The following is a 15,086-nucleotide window of genomic DNA, read 5'->3' as shown; positions in this document are numbered from 1 at the left end:
TAACCATGCACTAATAAATATACAAGATGGTTAACAGCTCCTCAGATCTCTGCAGGGTAAATCCAGACAGCTAGCTAGACTATCTGCCCAATCTGAGTTTTCTGTTGCACGACTAAAACAACCTTTGAACGTACACATGTTCCACCAAAACAACTTCTTTCCCGAGGCTTTTTTGCAGCAGCACCGGGGCTCGGCTAAGCGCCGCCCAAGATGGTTGTGATTGGTTTAAAGAAATGCCAATAAACCAGAACACGTTTTTCTCCCATCCCAGAATGCTGTGTGGACTAGCCAGACCCTCCTTTGCAGTGCTGTGGAGGGAGGTCTGGCAATGGAACTACAAAAGTACTTCCGTGTGCATGAGATACAAACAATAATGCTACTAGTGACCAATAACTCCAAAGGTGCCTTTAAAGACTGCATGTCAACAGCTGCCCAGTTTGTAATTTAGCTCCTATCTCACTGAAATTACCTTCAAGGCCTTTACACACCAGCGACGTGATGAATTAACTAAATGCTCACCTGCAAATATTTTGCATCAAAACTATTCATATTGGCAGGTAAACAGTTACGCAGTGTATATGTCTAGGGCTTTTATTGTGAAGGGTATGAATGGAAAGAGGGAATTGAAAGTTTGCTGTCTTGGTTCAGACAAAAGTATACTGTGGGCGCAAAATGGTTGATGTCTTTGCACTGCAGTTACTGTTTGTTTGTAACTTTACTGTTTTGTAAAATGTCTTTAAACCTTTGTCAGTAGTTTTTACCATGTCCAGTTTTTATACATAATAGCATAAAGTGCTGTAGTGGTGGAGTGTTTCTATTCTTAGTGTCCCTTCAGATCTACTCACTGGTGCCACCCGACCGGTTGAGGCGGTGCATAGCAGCGTTCTCCGGTTCCCGGTAAGGAAACTTCAATGTGGTATCCAGACTCCTAAAACCTTCTCTTAAGGAGTGGTGTTTGTAGTACTCAATCAGCTCCTGGACACACACACACACACACACACACACACACAAATAAGTAAGCAAACTAATAGATATGCAGCCATTTGCATTTGTTTTGACTGTCACACTTCATTTCATATTTTATTAAAAATCAGTATGTAAAACCACATAAATTACCCATGTTTCTTAGCTCTTATGACATCTGTAGCATTTACATATCTGTCAAATCATGACGAGTCTGCTGGAAAACTGAATATTATTGCCATAATACCTATTGGTTTTGAACAGATGTAGGTATGAAATAGCAACAAAAAGATGTTATGAAAGCTGACTATGAGTTTGACTTACATAACATACACCACATTGGACAGAACTTTTGATGAGGTTTTTCCGACTCATAAACTTGTTAACAAAATATATTTTTTTTAAATATAACACTCAAACATCTGTAATTAGCAAATCTTCGACACAGAAAGTACAGTGCTGCCATGAAGAAAATTGGTGAACCTTTCCAATATGCACTGGACTTATCAATAATGTTGGAGCCCTCAGGCCAGTATAGACATGCCTCTAATCATGGCTATTTTTGTGCACACTGCTAAAATAAAATTCAGGTTTTGACACCTCATTAAGCGAATATGATGATTTATTTATGAATTGCAGTGGCGGTATTATAAAAAAGAAAAGAGAGGCTACAAAGACTCACAAATATGCTCCTGAACTTCTTGTTCTCTGCGATGTAAAAGCAGTCCTCCTTGGTCAGGATCTTTATGTGCTTCACGTCGTTGTTGTACCTGTGGGCCATTGAATAAGTTATGAGTCTAATTTCCGTCTCTGATCACCGCCATCGATCGGTGGCCGGCCCCCTGGCCCCTGTGGAGTTCACGGCCGTCGCTGTAATGCATAGGGTCCCAAAGGTTTGTGACATCTGAATGATGGGTGGCCAGGAGAAAATGTGCACACATACAGTACTTGTGTTGTCATTAACAGGGTGGCTGATGGGACTCTGAGCCTGGAGGAGTAAAAGCTGCACTTAGGGTGTGCAGAAACCTAGGATGTTGGTCATCCTCAGTGATGCTTTTTTTTCAGTGATTATTCAATCAGTCAGCTGGTTCTTGTCCTATCTTTTTATGTAACTATTGCATGGAATTATTCTGATAGCTGTTGCTTTTAGCCCTTTCATTCTTAGTGTCCCTGGTTTGGGGTAGTGTCTTCTTTGATGTTTTGCCACGAGGGGGCATCAAAGTTGGAGATATTCAAATTCTACACATAGTAGCTTCAATCTATAATCGTTAAACTCTCTGTCATGGTATCTGTGAAAAGGCTTCCTTTCTCCCTTTTCACTGGGCCCTGTTCCCAAAATGAATACTGTTTGGTGTCTGCTTAATCCTTAATTTCAGTGTAATGTTGTAGGTTATTGTTTTAGTTTATTTGTTACTTTATTATTTGACATAGGCCTGTTCAGCAGGTTTTATGGGTTCATAGTGTTTTGCTATGGTTCTGCCTGTGATGTGGGAGGGGTAGATCAGCTGCTCAACAGCTTAATCAGGGAGAGTGGATACAGGTCTGCCTCATTAAGTCCTTTCTCTAGGGAGGGGCTGGGCAATCCTAAGGTGTAGAACAATAGGTCCGATAGTACTGCAGTAAATTACATTTTTATAATATTTGGGGTGCCTATTGTTGTGGGTGCACATATGTATAAATAGTCATGTCAGCAGTAACTGGTCTATCTAATTGTAATGATGTTTTGAGAAAGTAAGTGTTAATGTTGCTTGCTCAGGTTAGCTCACCCTATAATCACCTGTGCAGGTGGTAGGGTCCAATTAGGGGAGGCTGAGTTAAAAAGGGCTTCAAGAGAAGAAAGAAGAAACTTGGCAGCTTGCTGTGAGGTGGCCGTTTTGTTAGTCTGCTGTTATTTTGCCTCAGTATAATTTCTTCTTTTTTTTTTTATATTTTGGATTTGAGTATGTTTTGGTGTTGTTTTGGTAATAAATACACAAATTGTGCACTTTAAAAGCCTCCTCTCCAGTCTTCAATTGTGACAGTATGAACTGTGTTTTTCTTCACAAATGAACCTGTGGAGAACGTAATCAAACCTATGTGCGTAAATAAATAAATAACACAAAATAAAGAGACCTGATCCAAAAACGGACCCGACGACACTTAGGCCCAATTAAAAAAATTACGATCGACCCAAATGGAGAGAACAAACACAGCCGGTAGAAAAGAACAGCCAGAAGCCGGTTAGCTTAGTTTAGCAAAATGGCTGGAAAATCAGTCTACCAGCACGTTTAAAGCTCAGTAATTAACAAGTATCTTGTTTGTTTGAACCATCTAAAAGCAAAAGTGCACATTTTTTACACTTTATGAAATAAATGTGTGAAATAGTTTTATCTTTGGACAGAGTGAAGCTAGCTCTTTCCTCCTGTTTCCATTCTTTGTGCTAAGCTAAGCTAAGCTAACTGTCTCCGGGTTTTTTATTTAGTGAACAGTCATGAGAGCGTATTTTACAAAACAGTTCTTGAACTAAACAAAACACAACAAACAATTTGAAATGTAAAACGCTATAGCTAATAATAGTTGTCAATCTAAAACTAGTTCTCAATGTTAAAAGAAGACTTGTAATGACATTAAAATATTTACTTTCAAGATTTTCGAATGTAGAAATTGTAAGGCTTTTTTATTTAATTTTTTTGAAATTTAAAGAGCCAGATATAATCTCTACTGTGTGCACCCTAAGGTTCCGATATGTGCTTTGTTAATTTCTCATTACCACGATTACCATGGCAGTGTGGTTCTAATTATAAACTACTGAGATTGTTTTTTGTGGGTTTTGGGGTTAAACCTTAATGAATGCTGCTATGTGCTATGTGTGAGATAACTGAGACCCTGCTCCATGGTTAGCATCTGGTTTGGTCAGTTTCACACACATTGCTGGGGTTAACCACAGTCTCAAAGCACATCATCCTGCAAGGGAACTATAAGTCTGTCCGTCAAATGGTGTTGTATAGCCAGGAGTTACAGCTATTCAATACTGTGGTTTGGCTAAAGGCATCTGATGAATCTAGCAGACAGAGCAGCCGCAGACAGACAGAAAAACTGTCAAGGTAAAGAGAAATTATAACATATGATGATTGTTGATAGCCTGACCCAAGACAAGTCCATAATTATTACTCAATAAATGGCAACAATTCTAAATGTGTATTTTTGTTGTCACAACTTTTTTTTTTTTCATTAAACACAGATATAACATTTTTAAAAAAAACACCCCTATTTAGAGTACACATTCTGTATCATTTATATATCATATTTAATTTAAATCAACTAAATTTCTAACTGTAATTAGGGTTGGTGTTGACACTGACACTTTCAGTATGTGAGGTTCTCGAATGCCTTGGTAGGAATGTCAGACTTACTTAATGCTGATGGCGTACTCTGTGTACTCTCTGCTGCGGTGACGGACCAGGTAGGTGCTGTTTACCCTGTTGACAAGTTCTGCCTCTGCCTGGAGCCTCTCCATGGGCCCTGCAAACCTACAACACAACAACCAAGAAGAAAAGAAGCTGTTTACAGTGTATCGTTTTTCACAATCTGTGCGGTGGCTGTTTAATTTGCTTACACTTCTGGGTCAGGGCTGCATAGTGCATACTTGCTTTGATGTGATTGTGAAATAAAAAAACTGATGTTATCACTTATGAGCATTTAGCTGGTTTTTGTGATCTGATCTTCCATTCATGTAGGATGAATTGACATCTGTACTTGCTGTGTTTTGCTCTATCCAATAAAACTCAGTGATGTTTTTCAGCACAAGTAAAGACTTTAACGAGCTGTTTTTTGAACATACCATGCTTGAGAGGAGTAATCGACGGGCTTCGGGACCTGGAACAGAGAGCAAAAGTGTTTTGAAAAAAATGTGTTCTTGTTATTTTTATAAAGCTTGCGCTCATCCAAACCTCAATACACCACTACAGTAAAAAGTGCTCGGCTCCAGTTCGTCAGTGACTGTTTTCAAGCTGATGTTTTACCCTTTTATCAACCATGTGCTTTTACAGCGTACAGCCCCAATTAAAACAGCTAAATGCTCTTCTTATCTTTACACCAGTGTAGACATGGCGATAATAGTTTGTTATCCACGAGACGGCTCATATTCCTGGAGTGGCAGGACATAGTGTGAATTTCATTTCATCAAATGGAACATTACAATCCAGTGGTGGGGAGATTCATACAAGGAAGAAACAAAAACAAGCAATTGATACAGTTAAGTCAGTGAAAACCATACACACCATTATTCCTCCCTCTCAGCTTTTCAGAGTAGTTTGCACTACTATATTCCCTAACCCTAACCATATATATGGCCCTATGCCCTATGCACCAGCCGGCACAATGTGGATGAGTGTGTGTGCTCCTTATAAGACATTGTTTTTTTTCTTTATTTCTTATTAATAAAGTGAATTAGACTGTATACCACATTTATCTCATCAGACAACACACGTTCCTTGTACTCAGAACATAAAACAATGGGCTTTTTTTCTTCTCATGCCAGTTAAAATACCCTACATCCCCTCACAAATCCCCAACCACCTTCACATCACTAGACTGCTAGTAAATACATGTAGTCCAACACGATCTGCTACAACAGGCCCTTATGTAGCGAAGGACTACAAGGAAAGGCTGCTTACACATGGGCAAGGCTTCACAGCGTCGCTTGGAAAGAAGCCAACCTCTTTCGTCGTCAGGATTTTTCCCTGAAACCACAGAGAGATAATTGCGTTATGTACATGTGGCTGACTCTGTCTCCATTATTCAGAAACAATTAGCTTGCAACACAGAGCAGTGTAAATGTACAGCCCTAGTTAACTATTGTTGAAATAATAGCTTGCAGGAAGAGAAAGACTTCCTTATTCCTCCCATGGTGATGGCTCTTTAAGCTCAGTGCCTTGATTCATCAACACTGGGGAGACTCAGTTGGTATGAATACGGAGGCCTTAGGGCAGTTATCTTCTTCTGACTGACTCAGGCGCTGTTGGTTGATGATGCTGTTTTTGTTTAACAAGCCAGATCCACATCAAGATGTTGGGTCTGGGAACTCACCAATGGCAAGGCTCAATCCGAGGGGAGGGATAAACGGTTGTCTTTCAAATTCCCTCTGCACTCATAGCCAACCAGAGCAACGCTAGTTGATAGATAAACTCCGAACACATCTTCCTTTTTTAAGAATGACTCCAGTGCTTAACTCCAAGTCTTCCAGAGTCGCGGACAAAGCCGATTCGAAAGACCGCTGTTCGCCAGCAGCAGCAGCCATCTTCTTTGTTTTCAAGTAGCAGGGAATTCACACGGAACCGTCGCAACTCTGCCGTCCTTATGTTAAGCCCGCCCACCAACTCTATACACGACGTGATTGGCCTAACCAGAATTTGGTTTTTCCAGCTCCCAAGCTAACAGAGAGTTGCTAGACTGACCCTGGCTGCAAATTACATTTGCTGCCACTAGAGCGCGTCTAGATTTCTAGGCAAATTTTTGTTCTGTGCACTGACAAAATATTGGGGCCAATAATCCAGTCATAGAGTCCAGAAAAGAAATTAAGGCTAAAAAATATTCAGATTAAGAGTTTTGTGCAGATGCATACTGCTGTTACAGTGAGCAGGAGTAAATACTCAGGAACCTGCAGCCAAGTATCATTCATAATACGTTGTCCTATTGAGCTTAATCCCCTACAATATATTTTAGGCCTACACGCTGCCTGAACTGAAAAGATACAAAAGAATAATAAAGAAAAATATTCTATTGTATTGTGCACGCTTATCAATCCTACAACATTGGCTCGACGATGTCAAACCATCAATTCTAGTGTTTCGGTTTAAGGATTAGCTCTGTTAACTGGATGTATTATGAGACACCAGTCAGCCTTGCTGCCAATTTGTCCCAATTATTATAATTTTTATACTTATGAATTTTAATGCATTTTAATTTACATTTGTACAACTCTTCCACAGCCTAGAAAAGCTATTTTTATTTACATTACATCATCCTAATGTAGTTTAAAGGCCGCAATGAGGGCTTAGATTTTGCATGTTGACTTTATATGTAGCCAATTACAATAAAATATGAGGCTTTTTTTTCCAGATATGGAGAGAAATGTTAATATATTACATACAAAATGTGATTTTGAAGTTTAAGGGATTCTCTGGGTTAAATGGGGGGGGGGGGGGCCCGAGAACTCCCATATTTTGTACTCTGGAAACAAGTGTTATATCACAGGGAATAGTAAATGAGGAATTGAGGTGTGTGTGTTTTATAGACACAGCCATAATCTGAGAGGCACAAGTAGCACACCACCAGTTAAACCCATTGTGATGGTTTTGTGGTCGTCGCCTGTCACATCGCTGCGACCTCAGGACATTTTATTTTATCAGTCCTTGTGAAAAGCCTTGTTTTCTGCTGCATCCTTGCTAACAGTGTGAGAATGATTTTAGCTAACACTGACAGAGTAAACAGATGGTTGCTGTTGAACGAAATGAAATTACAGTGATCGATTCAATTTTTCCACGCATCCCCCAGAACAGAAATGATTATGGTCTGCTGGCTACAAAGGCGATGGATATTGAATGTTTGCTGACTGTGGGGCTCTAGCTGCCTCCAGTTCAGCTTTTACACCGAGTTAATTTAATTATTTATCTATTTTATCTGTTTTGTATTAAGAACTATACAATTTATTGGTTTCCTCATTATGGTTTCTGTTTATAATACAATTGTACAGTAATTCATGTCAATGCAATGCCTTTTTCAGACCTCTGGTAAAATCCCATTATCCCATAATTATGATGATGATTCAGCCTCTAAAGTACACACAGTAAGTAACTACACAACAATGCATCAGATTTTCAAAAAAAAGCTTGTCTTTTCTCCGCCAGTGAAGTTTTAATCACATGTGTCACATTACAGTTTGTTGTATAAAACAAACTGCGTGGGGGAGTTTAACTTCTTCATAAAAAGGGCTCTGCTGTGTGTAAGTGTCTATGGGTGTGTACATGTTACTAAGAATGAGCAAGTTTATATACAGGACATTAGTGCAAAATGTATTTATTAAAAAGTCAACCATGCTGACTAAACCAGATCTGACTTACAGAACTGACCAACCGATACCCTATTACAGAATATAAGGTCAGTGTGAAGGTTAGATGGTCTGACAGCGGAGGAAAGGAGAGATTTAAATACAGTAGGTTCACTTTTTTTAGTGTTGTGAAAGATGTGATTACAGATAGTGTGACGTCTGACCTGCCACCAGGGGCTGTGCAGGTCGGCACAGATTAATTCAATGATGTCACCCGTCTGGATGCTCAGTGCTGGACCAGACGCAGGGCTCGGCACACCAAAGTAGTTCCTGATTACCAGCATCTTGGGCAGGCCTGCGAGAGGGATACAGACAGTTAATTCCTGCATACTGTTTGGGCTTCAAACAAATCTGCCTTGTCAATATTCACTGTACCTAAAACATTGTTTTTAACAAAAACATGTTTCTATTTAAAAAAAATAGTTAAATAAAAGTTAAATAAAACTTTTGTCCCTATTCACTTTATTGTATAATACATAATAATGAATTACATGTTCTTAAAGTAAGAAGTGGTACTGATAGGTTTATATGGATCAATTACTCGTTTGTATTTGTCTACTTTATATGTAATGATTTCATTTTGTTTCTATGGACCATGGGTTTGAAATGAAGTGAATTTAATTGCACTACAAGTCTCTATTAATTCACATTCAACATGTGAACCATTGATGTATTGTGACGATTTATGAGTAGAGGAGGACGAATATAATAACTCTTAGACTTCTTTGGCTCGATTTCTTCAGTCATGAATGTCTGGCTGCATACGAGACTGTCTATCTGTGTGACTATGTCAGCATGTACAGTACTGTACTGTACTGTACTGTATGACCTCAGGTCTAAAAGGGCACGTTTGCCATTCTTCGTTTGCTCTACTAAACTATTCATGGCCCTGTTATACGTGGTCATGAGAGGGAGTATACTGTTCATGTATAGACACACACACACACACACACACACACACACACAAACACACCCATTGTCAGCGGTGTACTGCCTGTGCAAATCAATTGGACCCATTATCATATTACGGATAAGTAACAGTGCACTCTGGTGCGTGGCAGGTTATTAGGCTCGTAGATAAGAGATAAGCAGGAGTGAGTTTCAGTGGGGACGCTGTTTACTGCTGCACGATGGATTCTGGCCTCCTGGGGGGGAATTAATTTGGAAATTTCAATTAAAGTCACCTTTTGTTTGTTTTTTTCATTATTGAGATTGAATAAAAAACTAGTCCTGATCTCATTTACAATAAAGAATTAAAGGTTTTTCAGTATACTATGCTTGGTAATGATATCGTCTTTGGAGATGCTGTTGCCATTTCCCATCCTTTTAATGGGCTACATTTAAGCTCATAGTTGAATTTGAACTTTTCCTCACCTGCAACGTTTACCAGTGCAAAGACGAAGTGAAGCATACTCCTCCACAGCTAATATATTACACAGTATTACGGGTTTGCGCTGGCACTTGAAGAGGTGCATTTTAATCAGGCTGAATTTCTTTGTTGGAATGACCTCAGTCAGCGCTATTTGATTTAGCAAAATGGCCAACTTTGATCCCATTATTCACCAAGAAATCACTGAAATTGAATTCTAACACGTCTGTTATGAAGCACCCATCCATGGCAAAGAAATCCCAAGTTCATATCTCATTGTTTGGCGATAGTGTTGTGCAGAGATACAATATGAGAAAAAGAAATTTGCATGAGAGCATGAAGAAAAGGGTAAAGGCTTAAGGCAAATAATAGAGATGTCAACAACATTGTATTGAGAGCTAAAACATCTATATCTGGCTTGCTTCTCTTTCAGGGACTGTTCCAGCGCTTTAGCACTGAGGCTGGCAGCCTGACATGTGCCAGCCTTCCTGAATAGGACTTCTAAAGACACAGGGCCATGGAGAATTGAGTCTTGGGGGCATGAATTGCATTCCTATCCACACAAGGACAAGCCAAGTGTTAGTGCACCTTTGAAAACAGACAAAGAGAGCGGCGTCTGAATATTATGAATCGCCAAAGGCTGGGGCAATCAAATGCCTATTGATTTTAATGCGCCTTCAGTCAGAAATGATTTTCTGCAGCATAATAGATGGAGCGGTGGAAAAATGAGTGTTGAAGCCAGGTTTATGAGCGATTAAAGGCCCTCGGTGTGGTGTAAGCACACACACACACACACACACACACACACACACATACGATGCAAAGGATGCTGCATGTTATTCATATTCTATTGGAGAAAGAATGAGAGACAGCCACAGAAGGAGGGAGGCAGAAAAACGATGGCTATATTTCCTGCATTTACTGTAAACACCCAGTCGCATTCTTTTTTATGCATTCTATTTTTTGTTTTATTCAACTGTAATTTTTACAAGCCTTTCATAGTCATAGATGGAGTCTCGGCTGCAATGATAAAATCAGTTAATAGCTGCAAGGTACACCCTTTTCTCTGATATAGCCAGGTTACATCTGGTACCAGGAAACAACAACAACAATTATGACACCATGCCAGTAGCAATTCATGCAGGCCCAATTGCCAATGCAGACAATCAACTTGAGAGAGGGAAGTATTTTATCGTTCCTGGTTTATTGAGGTTGTTATACCGTATGTGTGGGGGGGTTGAAATGAAAAGAAAAACAGTAAACAAGTAAAATGAATTAGTTGTGAGAACAGACTATACAGTACCACAATAACAAGATAAGGATTTGATAGTAATCCTAATGTCACATATAGGTGTATGGCTAAAACAAAATGTATAATAATAGATTGTTCTACCCATGTGAGAAGCAGGATACAGAGTACTAGAAATTGAATATCTTTGTGTTTTGGACCATTGTTCAAGCAAAACAAGCAATGTAAAGAAGTCACATGTGGCTCTTTGAACTTGGGAGGAGCATTTTTCACTATCTTCTAACATTTTTTAGACTTAACCATTATTTGCAAAAATAATCATCCGTTTAATCAGGAATGAAAATAAGTGTTAGTGCAGCCCTAAAAGGTATAATATCTCACCATCTGAATTCACATTAGAAATACACAGATATAAAGGAAACTCAGAGTTGCTGATATGAAACAGATAACTAGGAACTGGTTAAACCCTACCACCACCTTTATGCAACTGGAAGTCTTATGTAAACAGCATTCGATCAAGAATAATACTGTTTTAAACGGTGGAATAAATGGATTAAAGGCATACTATGTAACTTTTCCTCTTTGGTCCCCCTACAGGTTGTTTCATTGGAACTACAGCCGCGCAAGCTGTAGTTCCAATGAAACAACCGGTAGGGGGACCGAAGAGAAAAGTTACATAGTATGCCTTTAAATATGAGGATTACAATTAAACAATACTGGACGAATTTGAAGAGTCAACTGTGTTTCTGTGTGTAGGTATGTACATATATGTATGTATACGTGTGTGTGTGTGTGTGTGTGTGTGTGTGTGTGTGTGTGTGTGTGTGTGTGTATATATATATATATATATATATATACTGCATATGTGTATATGTATGGGCACCATCACACTAGCCTACTTTATTTCTTTTTTCTCAATCTATCCTTTCTTTTTTTCTCTTCTTTTTTTGTCTACTTTACTATTTTTTATTTTTCCTCATTAAATGTATTAATATGTAGGACTGCATCATATGCAAACAAATGTAAATTTACGTTCTTAACATTCTTTACTCCTGCAGTAAATAAAAAATAGTTCATTCAAAGGTGGGAGGATGTCTGCTGTTGTGTTGTGCTCTGAATTCCTCACCTGGATCTTGATCTTTGCCCTGAAAAAATACACACAGAGAGTTACACACTGCCAAAGGCACATGCATTATCACGGACATACACATGCACATTTAAACACGTATGTTTTGATCTTTTTCTCCATTGATCACTAGTTCATTCCTGCATGCTGCAAACTGCATCCCATTCTACTACCTTATAACCTACTAAATCAAGTATAAGCTACACACTATTCAGTGAGCTGAATACTGTATGTTTGGACACACACTAATGCTATCCCTTTACTGCTGCACACACAGAATTCATATTTTAACCCAGCCTGCTATCTAACCTACAGTATACAGGCCACATGCAGCGGGCCTGGCCTGGACGACACTTATAGTAACATAGTAAAACCCATATCGCATTCACTGACACCACAGGCAAGCTACTGTGTGTCCCGCTGAAGCAGATATATTTACAAAGTTGCAGAGAGGTTAAACTAATGTGATTGTTATGGGCAAATAGAGATATTTTTGGCAGTTCATGACATTTTGTTTGATTTTGTGTTTCTGAAAGAAAACTGCATGAAGCCAATGGTGGCATTCTGAAGTATTTCCACACAAAATACAGTAGTAGTACTACTGCTTCTATCAATAATAACAACAATACAACACACTGTATTCATGCATATTTTTTGTGTACATTGCAACAGAGCAGTTAGTCGAAAGGATTCTGCTGTTTTAAAAAAGTTTGAATGTTGCATTTTGAGTTTGTGTTGAGCACTTTTTCTGCACAGAAACACTTCTTATTAGTAACTATACAGTAACTGACACCAGAAATAAACTCAGAGCAATAGGGACACTTGTCAATTTCACCCCAGTTTTGTGTTTTTGCTGATGAGATACACATCTTACCTGCACAGTGCAGTTTTAGCTACAGTTTTTGGGTATAATTATAGAAAGCCTAGTTTAATTTCCTGCTTAGGGATACTTTTGATCATTGTAGCAGTAAAGCCAACAGGAGTTTCTGAAACAGCAGAGACATCTCTGGGTAAATCTGCAAAAACATTCTCGTTTCTGGTGTCAGGAAGGCTGCAGCAAGTAAAGTCAATTGGAGTCTCCTTGGCAAATAGCTGCAGGAGAGAGCAGTCTTCAAAGTGCAGCAAAGCTTTGGAGAGGAGGCGAACCGCAGACATAGGGAGACAGTATACACATCAACACGGACACACACACACACACACACACACACACACACACACACACACACACACACACACACATATACACACACAACAGCAGCTGCTCACCTGAGTTCTGACGGAGCCGGGATCTGAAAGAAGTTTGAGAACAGGCATAGTGAATGACGGGTTAGCGGGTGCACGCAAACACTTGCACACACTCGTCGGTACAAGGCAACACTCCCTCATTAGTGGAGAAAGCCGACACTCATGTCTGACCGTGGTTCGCTTTGTTTGCTGTGCTGCCACTACCTGACAGCCAGGGGTAGAGGAGGTAACGAGACGTGGGGGTGTAGAGGGGGGGGGGGGGCAAACCTGAGGTTTTTGCTCCACCAGTTTCTTTCATTGGCTCCCTGAGGGACAGGTTACACCCCCTAGACACACACCAACACACACCTTTGCACACACAAGTACTCCTTTACCTGTACAAACAGAGCAATTGCATAAGCATACACATACCTTCACAGTCACAAACAGGCCAGCTGGCCGAAAGCCACTAATATATACCTACAGTACCTATACGTACAAACACACACACACACACTCCTCTCAGCAGGCCTGTTGTTCCTCAAGTGAACCTTGACCTGTTACGCAAACACCTGGTGAGGCAGCTGATAACAGAGACAAATTCAGGAAAACAATGGCTTATCTCTGACACACACGCGTGCGCACACACACACACACACACACACACACACACACACACACACACACACACACACACAACCCTATACTGTGATGCTGTGATTGTGTGTTTGTGCAGCCCTGCTTGTGTATTGATAATATCTCTACATGCAGACAGTGTGGTGGCTTTCTGACCGTTAGAGTGAATAAAGTAACTGTAACTTAGCAGCTTTTTATGTACTTCTACTAGTTGCAGATTTCTTAAAATACTTTTTCTAGTAGGTTCAAAAGTATTGGTCCTGTCCCTGAACATTTTCCTGTACTGTACCAGCAGAGAGTGGATACTGTGTGGAGTAATAAGAGGGGGAATTCAAACCGACACCTCAGTTTTCACCCACTCTCGCCGCCGGTGTAGCCCAAATCTACTCAGGTACACACAGTGCCCAGGTGGGCCTGGCACCGTTATTGCCTCTGCGACCTGATGGCACCATGACCGATGCCCAGTCCAACAGGAGCTGGCAGCTTGCCACGAGGAATACAGACAAACACGCACAATTGTGACACGCAGTGTTGCAGGTTGTAACAGTAAAACCTGCACGCTCGCTTGCTTTTAAAAAAAAACATTGTGCAGAGTTTTGGTGCCATGAGAAAGCATGCACTTTCAAGACCTAGAGAACTTCCACATACAAAAAGTATGAATTTAGTTTTTTCACCTCTTCACTCTCTCTCTCTCTCTCTCTCTCTCTCACACTCACACACACACACAGAGGATGCTAATGTAGTTTCTGAAGGCTTTCTTTTCATTCCACATGTCTGAAGTATTCCCACCATTTCTCTTGGAGCTGTCAGTGCTCCTGCTCAGGGAGCTGAGTGACAGATACACAATAGGGGCATAATAAAAAAAAGTCAGGAGTTTCATAAAACTCCTCAGTAAAACTACTATTAAGCTTTGGGGATCGGTACAATGATACACAGTGACATTGCCTTTAAGGTGCTCAGAAGTGTCAGAACCACCCAGAGAAGTGAAGGAGCTTTGGATAGCTGAATGAATTTCTGCAATACGGATCGAATACTTGGATAACCTTGGTTGGTAGAAAATAAGGACACTTAAAGGTTGTTATTTAATTAGAGTCCCACAATTCAACAAAGTCACAGTGAAACGGATCTCCCTCATACCCATAATTAGTCACATGAGACACTCATACATCATGTTTAATGTTTTGTGTAAAGCAGTAGTGCGTTACCTGTTTTTCCACAGCTGCCAAAGCGGCCCAGGCATTCTTTATGGGCACCTAAACCACACTTGGAGCACAGGTAGCCCTGGTTAAAGATGCCCCTGCAGACAATGAACAGGACAAGGCATCACATGGATTGCTTGACAGTATACACACATTAGTAACAGTATATTGATGCAAAGCATAGCTAAATTACTGTTATGCTTATATGAAAGTGAGCATCCAAGCTGCAGTCA

At 40.0% G+C, this 15,086-nt stretch overlaps 1 protein-coding gene across 1 annotated transcript in view; it reads right to left on the bottom strand.

Moving 5' to 3' along the window:
- vav3a (vav 3 guanine nucleotide exchange factor a) overlaps positions 1 to 15,086 on the bottom strand; it is a 104,016-nt gene that overhangs the window by 13,679 nt on the left and 75,251 nt on the right. The window contains exons 17-25 of the mRNA XM_078280972.1: positions 14,860 to 14,951; positions 13,061 to 13,083; positions 11,795 to 11,813; positions 8,215 to 8,345; positions 5,619 to 5,684; positions 4,784 to 4,818; positions 4,356 to 4,472; positions 1,646 to 1,733; positions 846 to 975 (exon numbers count right to left, since the gene is read on the bottom strand). Coding sequence (XP_078137098.1) covers positions 846 to 975; positions 1,646 to 1,733; positions 4,356 to 4,472; positions 4,784 to 4,818; positions 5,619 to 5,684; positions 8,215 to 8,345; positions 11,795 to 11,813; positions 13,061 to 13,083; positions 14,860 to 14,951 — 701 coding nt within the window. The remainder of the gene's footprint in view (positions 1 to 845; positions 976 to 1,645; positions 1,734 to 4,355; positions 4,473 to 4,783; positions 4,819 to 5,618; positions 5,685 to 8,214; positions 8,346 to 11,794; positions 11,814 to 13,060; positions 13,084 to 14,859; positions 14,952 to 15,086) is intronic.

Source organism: Sander vitreus, chromosome 22, assembly GCF_031162955.1.
Source record: "Sander vitreus isolate 19-12246 chromosome 22, sanVit1, whole genome shotgun sequence".
Lineage (NCBI taxonomy): Eukaryota > Metazoa > Chordata > Actinopteri > Perciformes > Percidae > Sander > Sander vitreus.
This window is presented reverse-complemented; position numbering and strand designations above follow the sequence as displayed.